At 38.4% G+C, this 12,882-nt stretch overlaps 6 protein-coding genes across 9 annotated transcripts; 2 read left to right on the top strand and 4 right to left on the bottom strand.

The window, feature by feature from the left end:
* Positions 1 to 68: 68 nt before the first annotated feature.
* Positions 69 to 2,214, bottom strand: LOC137578987 (angiopoietin-related protein 7). Of its 4 annotated transcripts, none has more exons than XM_068292634.1 (4): positions 2,179 to 2,214; positions 1,826 to 1,903; positions 362 to 1,764; positions 69 to 294 (listed from the first exon to the last, which is right to left on the bottom strand). In XM_068292634.1, exons 1-4 carry the CDS (start codon positions 2,179 to 2,181, stop codon positions 144 to 146), a joined length of 1,635 nt encoding a protein of 544 aa, XP_068148735.1. In that variant the 5' UTR covers positions 2,182 to 2,214; the 3' UTR covers positions 69 to 143. The 4 variants fall into 4 exon arrangements, with proteins under 4 accessions (XP_068148735.1, XP_068148739.1, XP_068148737.1 ...); XM_068292638.1 differs by lacking the exon at positions 2,179 to 2,214 and adding an exon at positions 1,963 to 2,073; XM_068292636.1 differs by lacking the exon at positions 2,179 to 2,214 and adding an exon at positions 1,957 to 2,029.
* A 382-nt stretch (positions 2,215 to 2,596) lies between these two features.
* Positions 2,597 to 3,933, bottom strand: LOC137579085 (galactose mutarotase). Its single transcript, XM_068292774.1, has one exon. The coding sequence runs from the start codon at positions 3,793 to 3,795 to the stop codon at positions 2,692 to 2,694; it is 1,104 nt and encodes a 367-aa protein (XP_068148875.1). The 5' UTR covers positions 3,796 to 3,933; the 3' UTR covers positions 2,597 to 2,691.
* A 765-nt stretch (positions 3,934 to 4,698) lies between these two features.
* Positions 4,699 to 6,464, bottom strand: LOC137579088 (fumarate hydratase, mitochondrial-like). The gene is given in 4 exon segments (XM_068292779.1): positions 4,699 to 4,964; positions 4,966 to 5,021; positions 5,087 to 6,110; positions 6,176 to 6,464. Coding segments are annotated over 4 exon segments (1,419 nt in total). The 5' UTR covers positions 6,323 to 6,464; the 3' UTR covers positions 4,699 to 4,772.
* Positions 6,465 to 7,152: 688 nt separating this feature from the next.
* On the top strand, positions 7,153 to 8,624 carry LOC137579301 (galactose mutarotase). The gene is made up of 2 exons (XM_068293025.1): positions 7,153 to 7,313; positions 7,402 to 8,624. Exon 2 carries the CDS (start codon positions 7,414 to 7,416, stop codon positions 8,542 to 8,544), a length of 1,131 nt encoding a protein of 376 aa, XP_068149126.1. The 5' UTR covers positions 7,153 to 7,313; positions 7,402 to 7,413; the 3' UTR covers positions 8,545 to 8,624.
* Positions 8,625 to 8,732: 108 nt separating this feature from the next.
* ORMDL (Orosomucoid 1-like) lies at positions 8,733 to 9,845 on the bottom strand. Its single transcript, XM_068293026.1, has 3 exons — positions 9,594 to 9,845; positions 9,382 to 9,533; positions 8,733 to 9,326 (listed from the first exon to the last, which is right to left on the bottom strand). Exons 1-3 carry the CDS (start codon positions 9,768 to 9,770, stop codon positions 9,191 to 9,193), a joined length of 465 nt encoding a protein of 154 aa, XP_068149127.1. The 5' UTR covers positions 9,771 to 9,845; the 3' UTR covers positions 8,733 to 9,190.
* Positions 9,846 to 10,484: 639 nt separating this feature from the next.
* LOC137579097 (asparagine--tRNA ligase, cytoplasmic-like) lies at positions 10,485 to 12,521 on the top strand. Its single transcript, XM_068292793.1, is given in 3 exon segments — positions 10,485 to 10,634; positions 10,705 to 10,898; positions 10,900 to 12,521. Coding segments are annotated over 3 exon segments (1,647 nt in total). The 5' UTR covers positions 10,485 to 10,627; the 3' UTR covers positions 12,346 to 12,521.
* The last annotated feature ends 361 nt before the right edge of the window (positions 12,522 to 12,882 follow it).

A 12,882-nucleotide genomic window follows, 5' to 3' on the forward strand; every position in this document is an offset into this window, starting at 1 on the left:
CTATTAATCTCAAACACTTGATCATAATGATAATTACACCGCCTTTTAAACAAAAAGTTGATAACATGTTATTTAAATTTCACATTTATTCCAGAAAAGTATAAATTTTTCTTTGCTTATTCATTTTCTCATCATCTGCTTTTTTATACATTTTGTTTTCCTTTCGGTTCATGGGATTGAATCAACATTCGAACATGTTTAATTGGAATATTTGAACCAAAGTACCAATTACCAAAACCCAATCCTTGTTCATGTTCCATTGACTTTTCAATGAAATAGTTTCCATTAAGATGTCTGGAAATAGAAAGATGATAATTTTAAACGATTAAACAAATTGTGGAGATGTTATTGGTATACATACGCCTCATAATTTTTGCTATTCCACCAGCCACCACAGGAATCGTGTGTACTGAATGCTTTTCCTTCATTTTTACGCATTATATCGCCCGAATTACCCGTATAATTGCCCAAAGATTTCAATTTATAATTCTCTTCATCACTGGCTATGGAAAAATCATCGTAGCGAGCATAACGAACTTGATTATAGAAATCCACGAGATATATATACAATTCATGCCTTTTATTTAAAGTCAGCGCATGCAATTTCTCCAAGCCCAACCAAAATTCACTTTTATTTTGGCCAAAACCTTTGCAATAAGATGTCCAAGAACGATCAAAACTCACAGCGCCATCGATGCGACGCTGTATGATCATCCAACTGGGCACGAGACTATCCTCATGATCGCTATCATAGGTGGCCACAAACGGTTTGATACCAGCAATTTCTAAAACTTGAAATGATAATGATGGTTCAGAATATTCATTTTTGTTTTTTCCCGCATTTTTTAACAACTTCTTCAGTTTGTCGATTTCTATCTTCCGTGAATCGCTTAAAGCATTTGCATTAGTTAGTTGGTTATTCAATTTCGTTATTCTGACATGAAGATTATTATTAATTGATTTCAGCTGTTGTATCTGATTATTGCGATCTTTTAACAAAGCATTCTTAGTAGCCAATATTTTCTCCAAATTTTGAACAGAATTGCTAATTTTGGTTGTATTTTTAACGAGATTTGCATTCAATTCTTTTGATTGCTTTTTAGAAGCGTCTCCTGTTGTTGTTGCATTAGGCTGTTCCAGAGCCTTATTCAGCAGTTCCTCCAGTTCGAAAATTTTGCCGTTTGCTTTTCTAATCTCTGCATTAACAGATAGTAATTGTTCATCTTTTAATTGTTGAAGCAAATCAATTTTGGATTTATTTGCTTTCAATTCACTATCGGTTCTTTGCCTAAATCTATTCCAATCAGCTTTTAGTTTGGCAATAACCCCAGTTTTCTGTTTAAGTGCGATTTCTTGTTCGGTGATTTGCACATCTTTTGTGCTCAATTGGGACTTTGCATCCAAAAGACTTGTTTGCAGTTCGCCTATATAAACTCTTTGATTTTTTAACATTTTCCTTTCCTCTTCATTAAGGGCTTTATTGGGCTTCGCATCGTATAGTTCAATACTTTGGTATATCTCAATGGATGCCTTTAAAGCGGCAATAACTTCGTCTTTATCCTTGATTTTTTCTTTATGTAATTGCTCCCTCTCGCAAAATAAAGATAATTTTATTTCCAGCTTTTTTTGTTTTTCTTCCAATTCCTTGATATATGACAATTTCTCGTTCATTTCTTTCTTGCCATCGGCTATGTCCACCAAAAGCATTTTAATCGTCTTACATGAACTTGTTGGACATATAATCTCCAAATTTTCTTCGCTTGTCTAATCCATAAAGGAAGGGAATAGTTTCTAAGAATTTAGTGTCATAAAATTTACAACTTACCGAATTTTCCATCTCCATGTCATCCAAATCAAAATTAAGGAGTTTTTTTGCCATTGTCCTAGTCAACTGTGTCACTCTCTAAAAAGGAAAACAATATACGCGTGAAGAGATTACAACAAATATATTTTTACTTCTACTTTTATTAATAAAAATAATAGCCTTTATATATGCGAAGTGAAGGACTTTCGTCAGCAGTGATTGTCAAATTAATTTATGTTGCCGCTTTTGTAGCAGATAGAGCTGGGAAATCCATCGATGGCTCCATCGATAGTATCGATGGAAATTAAAAAGTGCGATAGATCGATGAAAATTTTTCGATGGCGATCTATCGAACTTGATTTGTGCGTACGTACCATTAAGTGTTTTTGCACAATAAGTTACTGTAAAAGACTTATAACGTTTTAAGTTATCCAGTTGAGACTAAAGATCTTAATGAATTTGGTTTTTGTTTGAATATGAAGTTTTTGTTTGAAGTTTTCTTTTTTGCTTCAAATGTTAATAAAATAAACTTAAAAACATAAATAACAATTTTGTATTTTATTTGAATAATAATCCGAATAACCATTTTAAATTTCCGATGGAACCATCGATAATATCGATGGTTTTATCCATCGATGGAAAAAGACCAGACCATCGATACTATCGATTTCTTTTTCCATCGCTTAAAAAACCATCGAGGGGGGAGACTATCGATGGATTCTCAGCTCTAGGTGATACCGTTGTAATTTAAATTCCATCTTTTTTTTTTTGCACATATTAAAGGCGGGGTACTCAAAATTTGAAACTGTTTTTTTTTATTGCCGATAAACATTTTTGAAGAATTTGGGTTTTTTGAATTTGGAGTGATTTGAGAGAGCCTGGGAGAATTAGATACGCTTGGGACACGCCCCAAATCGATAGACCACTTGGTGATCATACAGCTGACCGGGATTCAAGACAATGGCTGGAAACGATTCATTATTCATGGCATCAGGATACTTTTGTGTGCCCAAACTGAATGCGCCATGTCGGCAATAATGTGCGCCGCCCTTGCCAACATTCGGTACATCGCCCTTATCCTCATCCGCCAGATGATTCGCCGTGCTGAACTGTAGACCCGGTTGATTGGTGTGCACCTCCATGAAACGTCCGCTACACGGATGTACCGCCCGGGCCACCAGCTGGACACGATTTGGTGGAACATCCACACAATAGCTATTATCGAAACCACCGAGTGGACACTCAGTTACCTGATTGAGACGTTTGCCCAAACTGGAGAGACTGCTAAAGTCATACGGTGTATTACGTATACGCATTAGTTTGCCCGTGGGCAATTGCTCCAAATTTGTGTCCACCAATTGTGATGCCTTGATCATCAACATATGCTGATAGAGGGCATCTTTGCCAGCGCCATGACCGGCCAGATTAAAATAGCTATGATTGGTAATGTTCACACAGGTGGTGGCCTTTGTCCTCGCCTCGATACGCATACCAAAGCAGCCTGACTCATTGAGTGAGAAATTGATATTTGTAGTCAATTCGCCGGGATAGCCCTCATGACCATCTGGAGAAATGTGTTGAATGGTCACACCATCCTTGTGTATACCCACCACGTCCCAGATGCAACTATCGAAACCAATATAGCCGCCGTTGAAATGATAGCGATCCTTGTAATTTCGACTAACGCTCACATCTTTGCCGCACAATTTGAAACTGCCGCTGCTCACTCGATCCGCCACACGTCCAATTGTGGCACCAATATACAGAGGCTGATTGCAATAGTAGCCGGCCACATCGTCATAGCCCAGGCAAACGTCTTCGATTTTACCATTCGAATCGGGCACTTTAATGCTCTGTATTATGGCGCCCAATGTCAGCACCGAAACAGATAACCCACGCTCTGTAGTCATCGTGAAGCGACGGACTCGATCCGTTTTCTGGGTCATTGGGTTAACGGCAATGCCGAACATGTCCTCTATTACGCGTACCATGGCTGGATTTTTTGCAGGCTGAATCAAATTTACGGATTATCAAAAATTTGTTTTGCGGAAAATTTTGAAACTGTTGTTGTAACGAGAGATATTCGAACAGCTTGGTTTTATTGGAATGAACTCAACTGACACTTGAATGAAGGCCAACTAAAAATGTATACATACATGATTTTAGAAAGGCTTACTGCGAATATTTGAAAATCTCTTGGGATTGGGAGTTTTCTTTCTGTTATCAATTTTCTCTTTGGCTTCCTAAAGCTACTTCTGGGATAGAATGGAATGGAGTTATATGGAACAAAATGAGTAAGAATTCAATGAAGCGAAATGGAATGGGTGTGGCATGGGATGGGCTAAGTGCAGGGGCTTAGCCAGGTTCTAGCAGGGGAGGTGACCTGGCTATCCCTTGAGCTTTTTATTTAGTAGGATTTCAAATCAAAATGTATTAAATAAAAATGTTGTTACAAGGGGATGGCTTGAGTGGGCTGATGTAGGATAGAACTAAAAAGGATGCTTAATCTAAAACATAAAATTAAAAGAAATGGAATACAATTGGATGGAACTTGATGGAAAAGAACGAACCAAAATAAGGTAAACTATGATAGGTTACAGCATGATAGGATAGAATGGATTAGAATAGGACGCAATAGAATGGAACGCCATCGGATATTACTTGATTACATACATATGTATGTATATCGGATGTCGGATGTAATTAGCTATTACTATGTGGTAAAAATTATATGTAGATATGATCCAAATTGTATAGATAGATACAAGTAATGGATTCGGCCAATAACAATATTCCAGACTGGTTAAAAAACTTTTAAAAGATTCGGATAGTTGTGTTAAATGGTATTTTCCCTGTTCTAGAGCCCTGACAGTAGTATATAAAAAAACATTGGATTGCTTGGACAAATACATTTAAGAATACAATACAATTAATTGATTAAATGATATAATAAAACTGAACAATCAATTTAATGGGGACCAAGCATCTTATCTGGAGGGATCCAATCGTTGATTTCTGTCTCGGCAATGCCCATCTTCAGGCATTCTTCCTTCAGGGTACTACCATTCATCAAGGCTGTTGCAGCTATTTGACAGGCCTCCTCAAATCCAATACGGGAAGCCAAAACCAGAGAGGAACTCATGATTTTGGCAAGCCTCTCCCTTATTGACATCAATGGCTCTGAGGCAATTGTTGCTGAAACTAATGCAACCATCAGCTGGAAAGAGATGCAAATAATTATTCACATAGGCAAAACCATGAAAAACAATTGCCACAACTTACTAAGCAACTTTATCGAACGTAAAACATTTGACGCTATCAATGGCTTAAAGGCATTCAACTCGAAGTGGCCATTCGAGCCGCCAATAGTGACGGCTACATGATTGCCCATTACCTGGACACAAATCATGGTGAGAACCTCGCAATAAGTCAGATTAATTGTGCCCGGCATTGAAGGGCTACCGTCTTCGGTCTCTGGCAACTTCACTTCACCAAGCCCACAATGCGGTTCCAGGAACAAGAAACGTACTCCATTGGCTATCTTCATAATGCTGACAGCAATGGTATTCAATGCTGCATGCACCTCGACCATGGCATCACGTGCATCCAATGACTCCATGAAATTCGGTGTCGGTGTGTTCGGTGCAAAGGGCAAAGAGGTGATTTGGGCAATGCGCTCAATGCACTTCTCTGAGAAACTCTCACGGGTTGAATGTCCAGTACCGACGATACTTCCACCCAATCGCAATTGCCAGACACGTGGCAACACGGCTTCCAAACGCTCCAGACTGTTGCTCAATTGTTGGGCATAGTCACTGAATTCCTGAATTAAAGTCGTGGGCCCAGCATTCTCGGTGTGTTGGGTGTGTCCCGTCTCGATTATTTTGTTCCATTCAATTGATTTTGCCTTCAATGAGTCGCGAAGCATTATTAAAGCAGGCTTCAAACTATGCACCAACTCTGTGCCGACAGCAATATGTATGGCCGTTGGATATGTATCATTCGGACTTAGCAAATTGTTGACATGGTCAATGACGGGATGTACGGGATCCCGACTGCCAATTTGGCCACCCATTATTTCAATTGCACGATTGCTAATCACCTCGTTGACGTTCATATTAGTCTGGGCCCCGGAACCACTCTGCCAAATGTGCAATGGAAAGTGTCCCTCATCGTAGAGTTTGCCATTAATAAGTTCATCGGCTGCTTTTGCGATGGCCGAACTGATTTGTGGATCTAAGCCATATTCTTGATTAACTTCGGCAGCGGCCTTCTTAAGAATTCCCATAGCTTGGATAACGGATCTCTGTGTTGGCCGAAATGTGGTCAAGTTTTAATCAATTGGCTGTAAGTTCTTACATTTATACTCACCGGCACACGCTCCTCGTCGCCTCCAATGTGATACTGCATCGAACTGCGCATTGTCTGGGCTCCAAAGTAACGGTCAGTCGGCACCTTCAAGGATCCCAAAGCATCGCTTTCTATACGAGCTTCCAGTTTACCACTGTGGTTCACCATTTTATAGTTGGCGAAATTCAACAAACTCGTTTTTGTGTAGTTCTTGTAAAATTTTGACTACTTTTATAAAATATAATATTTGTATGTATAATTATTGAAATTTGTTCCTATGTGTTGAAGATGTACAAACAAATGCTACCCAGAATGGACTAATACACATACACGTCCATATATATATATGGATATGAAAAATCCATCTAGATTCCAAGGCCTACTGAGATAAGTGAAATAAAACCTTAGCCTACTCCGACAGATAAGTAAATTTTAGAAAAAATTCTGAAATATTGGCTATCATAACTGTAATAAATATTAAAATAAACACAGAGTCTAATACTTTTTAAAGTCACAGAGACTAAAATTTAGCTTTTAAGAGAAAATTGGCATTTCATTTTCATTCTAGGGTCTTTCAATCCAAGTATTTTCCTCGGAATCAAAAATGGAAACAGGTCTTAACGCTGTTCTGAATATTTAAATATCAAAAATGGTTGGCAATTTTTACGTTTTTTATTTCAATTTCGATCCGATGCGAATAGAGTTTAAGTTATTTTGGCTGTTTATAAGAGAAATTTCGTAATTTATTGGGTGTATTAGAAATTGAGAATTATCTATAAAGTTTCTAGCTCTCTCTCTCTCCCTCTCTCTCTCTCTTCCTCTCTATTTGGTTAGTTGAAGCTAATCTCTAATTGCCGGACGTACCCCCAACTTGACTATATACACACATATACATACATACACAGATACATATGTAAGCATGTATTGTAGGTATATTGACCATGTAATCTATCTCAAAACGGTGGGCGTTCTGTCTAATAAAAAGAGGCGCTGACATAGCACAACGAAATCAGTTTATTTGGCGCCGTCTTAGAGAGAACTGATTATCAGACGAGCGTTGCGCGTTGCGTCTTTTCGACTAACCTATTTGACATTTGTGACGACCTCAACGACTTTGGAAGAAAAAAAAAAAAAACAAATCGAGATACTTTTCCTCCAGGTATTCAACTGTCAATAATTTATAGATTTGTTGTTCGTGGGTTTTATTGTTTTGCATTTGGATTGATCCCTATAATGAAAATTTCTAGCTCAACAACAAGATGACCGTTACATTGAAGGAGGAGATCTTTGGCCTGGCCATAAATCCATTGACAAACGTCCCCGAAATGGTGCGTCGCTATACACTGACCAATGCGAATCAAATGTCCGTGTCGTTTATACAATTGGGCGCCATCATCCAGAGCGTACGCATACCGAATGTCTACAATAAGGTTGAAGATGTTTGCCTGGGGTTCGATGATATAGCCGGATATGTGGCAAATAAATCGGCATATATTGGCGGGACATTGGGTCGTGTGGCCAATCGGGTGGCTAATGGTGAATTCATTTGCAATGATACCAAAGTTGAGGTAACGAAAAATTTCAAGGATACCTATCAATTGCATGGAGGGTTCATTGGTTTCGATAGTGTGATCTGGGAGGTGGTCAACAAAACAGAAAATGGCATTACCTTCCGTCATGTCTCGCCCGATGGTGACGAAGGCTATCCCGGCAAATTGACAGTTCTCATACATTATTGGCTAGATAATCAGAATCGATTTGGCATACGCTATGAAGCGGCTACCGATAAAGTGACGGCCGTAAATCTATCCAATCATGCGTATTTCAATTTGGCTGGCCACAATACGGGACGCAAAGGTTTGGCCGAGCATACAGTGGAGATAATTAGCTCCCAGATTGTGGACACTGATGATGCTCAGATACCAACGGGTCAGCTCTTGGATGTCGATGAGACTGTCTTTGATCTACGTTTGCCTGTCCTTTTGGGTGATCGTTTGCTGCAATTCGATAAGCACTTGATCAAAGGCTATGACAATTGTTTTGTCCTTAATAAGGGTAATGCGGTGACCAGCGGCACCAGTTTGGCAGCAAAACTTGTTCATCCGCCCAGTGGTCGTGTACTAGAGGTTTGGACCGATCAACCAGGCCTACAGTTCTATACGGCCAACAATCTACCGGATGAGGAAGCTGGCGAAGCACCAATGATTGGCAAAGATTGTACCCACTATGTGAAACATGGTTCATTCTGTGTTGAAACTGAAAAGTTCCCCGATGCTGGCAATCATTCATCATTTCCATCCATATTCCTAAAGCCAGATGAGAAATACACACACGAGGTCGTTTATAAGTTCCATGTGGAGGAATCATGGAAATGTTGTTGTAATAAGTAGATTATACCTAACATCCCTTAACGAATAAAGCTAAAACTTATTATGGGTTCAAATAAAAATCATATCATTATAGACATCGATCCTGGACAGCGAAATTTAAATAATTAAGGATGTAAAATATCGTATTTGGGGGAGAACCTAAGCAATTGGTGACTAAAATCTGCTGCTGATTAACTAACAAGGTCAAATTAACGTGTCATTGAATTGAGAATTATCTCTTTTATATTTACATTTATATATACATTTTGGCTTTCTTCCTCTCCAAATAATTTCTATTTACAAAAATCAACAAAATAAAATAATACAAATTTAATTAGATAAATTGTTGGTTATCGTTAACCTGTAATGCCTTTATCCCATAATTCCTACAAAATCGATTGGCACCGAATGATTCATTTGAAGTTTTGACCAGAAATTTATGGCAAAATTATAGAAAATCGGTAAATTGCAAAAAAAAAAAAAATATATTAGATATTTCTCCTGTAGATAGGTTGATTATTGTCAGGCTATAAAATAAATCTCAATAAAGAGCATATTTAAATGAAGTACTTTCTTGAAAGATATGATATGAAATAAATGGATACTAATTAGAATATTTTGAATCCATGGCCAAATGGCTCCTTTGTCTGAATCGACGACATTTTACCTAATACTTGTTAATATTAAACAAACGGACACCATGAAATTGAGGCAACTTGGGCAAGGAGACAACAACCAGAGAAATGAAATTGGCTATGAAATGTTCCGTATTATTGCGTGTATAGAGACAGGTGAGCAGGAACCTAGAAAGTATAATTTAAGAAGAATGGTTTTTGAATTAAATTCAATATTACTGACAGAACTATGGGAACGGCAGTTAGAAACTTTCGAGTGGTGGTCATTTGAATGCCATCGTCAATTTGTTCCCAATGGGTCCAACGGCGGCTGGAATCGTTTTCAATGCTCAGCCATGGAGCGCCTTTGATGATGTGAAGGAAATACAAATGTGCCTAGAAATAACAGAACGACTTTAGAATATTGTGTCAGATATAAACATATCATTTACTTACCGCATTGTGAAGCAAATTTGTAGCCGTCCAGGCAAATGCTATTGAAACGAAGGGCACTGATAAGAGAACAAAGTGAATGGCCAAAAGTCCTAATAGATAAGCCAACCAAAATCCTCGAGCACTTAACCAGGAGCTGTTTGGATTGGTTTCCCCATGGCCACCGGCAATAGAAGTCATTGCATTTATTATATACGGTAAATGCAAAAAAAGCTGATGAATAACCAATAGACTTTGTTTACGTTGCCGCTATCTTATCGATACATAAAATTTATCGATATGTATGTATGTAACAAAATTATCGGGTTTTGTCTGTTAACAATTATAAGTTTTCCTATCGATTGAAATTTCGGGGGAAAGTACCATAAATGCAATTTTAAAAGATAAACAAAAATCTATTTAAAGCAATTTCTTAATCTACATGTGTCTAAAGATTTCATATGTATATTACATATGTATGTTTAAAGATCCACATTATATATGTACATATATGATGTACATATGCAATTATGATCTATGCAAAAATATGTATACATAAGTTCAAATAATTACAGTATCATCTACCAAAATACCTTTTCTAAACCTTTATTTCAGTCGATCGGAACTTACTTAAATTTTAAGTGCTGTAAGTGTAACTACTTAATCTCTAACAAATTTATCGCCCTTGTTTGTTTTGATGACAAACTTTTTTATTAGTAAATACATATGTACAAATGTATAGAGATATTTGGGATGTCCCTGTATAAAAAAAAAATGCAATATATATATATATGTATAACCAGAACGACACGATATTTCTGATGCAATGGAGAGAGATAAGCAATAAGCCAATTATTCCTTAGGCCCGATATACATGTACATATGTATATATGTATATACGTAAAAATGTTTGTGCTTTTATTTACCGAGCAAGCAAGCGCCAAAATGTATAAAAGGCACGATATCGTAGTAAAAGACATAAGTATTCTCTTTCATTTGGAACAGTGAAGTTCTTTATTTCAGCAAAAAAAAAGAAAGCATTAAAAAAGTGCAACAATATGTCAGGTACTATTAAATATTTAGGTTTGAATATAAATCCAGTTCTCAACATTTTACCAACTTATTTCGAATACAGGAGAAACTGGATTGTTTACTTCGGAAAAGCGCGGCAACGATCAGTCGGGCGATGGTTCTCAAAAGAAACCATTCAAGACAATTCTGCAAGCCATGCGTTCTGTGGGAGAACCATTTCCCACTATATTTGTGGACTCAACAGCTCCTGGCCACATTTTTGAACCGGCGGCCAAGTCACAATTAAAGAAAATTCAAAAAAATCTACGCACGTGATGGCCAAAAGAATGTGGGAAAGCAACAACGTGAAGCTGAAGATGCAGTAAAGCGTCAACAAAATTTGGACGAGGCACGTAAAGTAAAGATTCAAGAGGACAAAAAACTGCCCATAGCTAAGAGGATACGCATTCGGGAGATTGGCACCCACGTAGGAGCTCGGGTCAAGGTCTTTGGTTGGGTGCATCGTCTACGACGACAGGGTAAAGCACTGATGTTTGTAACTCTTAGGGACGGCACCGGTTTCCTGCAGTCTGTGCTGACGGATTTGAGGTGCCAGACCTACGAGGCACTGATGTTGAGCACTGAGAGTGCAGTTGCCTTGTATGGCGTACTAAAACCAGTGCCAGATGGCAAATCGGCCCCGGGAGATCTTGAATTGCATGTGGACTTTTGGGAGTTGATTGGCTTAGCTCCACCCGGTGGAGCTGATGCCATACTCAACGAAGAAGCCCATCCCGATGTACAGCTGGATAACAGGCACATTATGATCCGAGGTGAGAACACCTCCAAAGTGTTGAAGATGCGATCCGTGGTAATGCAGGCATTCAGGGCTCACTATGAAGATAGAGGATACAATGAGGTGACTCCTCCTACTTTAGTGCAAACTCAAGTGGAGGGTGGTTCCACTCTCTTTAAAATGCAATACTTTGGAGAGGAAGCTTTCCTCACCCAAAGCTCGCAGCTGTATTTGGAGACTTGTTTGCCAGCACTGGGTGATGTATTTACCATTGCCCAAAGTTATCGGGCCGAACAGAGTCGTACCCGTCGCCATTTAGCCGAATACACGCACATTGAGGCCGAATGTCCATTCATCAGCTATGATGATCTTTTGACACGTCTGGAGGATTTGGTTTGCGATGTTGTGGATCGTGTCCTTCAAGGACCCTACGGTCAATTGGTCTACGAGCTAAACCCCGATTTTAAGGCTCCCAAGAGGCCATTCCGCCGCATGGATTATGCCGATGCCATTAAATGGCTGAAGGCCAACGATGTACGAAAGGACGATGGCACTTTCTATGAGTTTGGCGAGGATATACCAGAGGCTCCGGAACGAAAAATGACCGACACGATCAATGAACCCATTTTGCTATGTCGTTTCCCAGTGGCCATCAAATCATTCTACATGTCTCGTTGCCCCGAGGATCAACGCCTCACCGAAAGTGTTGATGTGCTATTGCCCAATGTTGGTGAAATTGTCGGTGGCTCCATGAGGATCTGGGATAGCGAAGAGCTACTTAAGGGCTATGCCCGCGAGGAGATTGATCCTACTCCATATTATTGGTATACGGATCAACGTGTATATGGCACTATGCCCCATGGAGGCTATGGTCTGGGTCTGGAACGTTTCCTTTGCTGGCTGCTCAACAGGTATCATATTCGTGATGTCTGTCTATATCCTCGTTTCCTGGACAGATGCAGACCCTAAGCACCGGCAGCAACAGAAACAACGATTGGATTGGCTTCAGTTTAAGCAGATGTCTTTTACCACTTACATATATATCTTAACCTTTTTCAACTATTGCTGATATATATACATACATATATACAATATGAATATAAATAATATTCTATTAAATGAAATAAATCGCATTGAATTCTTAAGTTTTACATGATTTTTATTAAGCTCTTAAAAAAAACCAAGTTATAGATTTATCGGTATGTGAATCATGATATATGTATGTACATATATTATATATCAAATTAATAATCGCTTTTCATTTGTTAGATTAGCTTGCGACTATCTATACGATGCGTTTGATTGCTATACGAGTGTATAATATATATTTACATATATAATACATAATATGTATGTATATATATGCACATATGTATGTACATAGACAGCTTTCACTTTAAATATTTATTTTACCTGTATTATCTTTTAACGAAAACTTCATTTGAAATTCATGTGTTATCGATAAGCCTATCGATATACCTGTCGATACATTATCGGCGTTATCCA

The sequence above is a fragment of the Drosophila tropicalis genome, unplaced genomic scaffold, assembly GCF_018151085.1.
Source record: "Drosophila tropicalis isolate 14030-0801.00 unplaced genomic scaffold, ASM1815108v1 contig_694, whole genome shotgun sequence".
In the NCBI taxonomy this organism is placed as follows: domain Eukaryota; kingdom Metazoa; phylum Arthropoda; class Insecta; order Diptera; family Drosophilidae; genus Drosophila; species Drosophila tropicalis.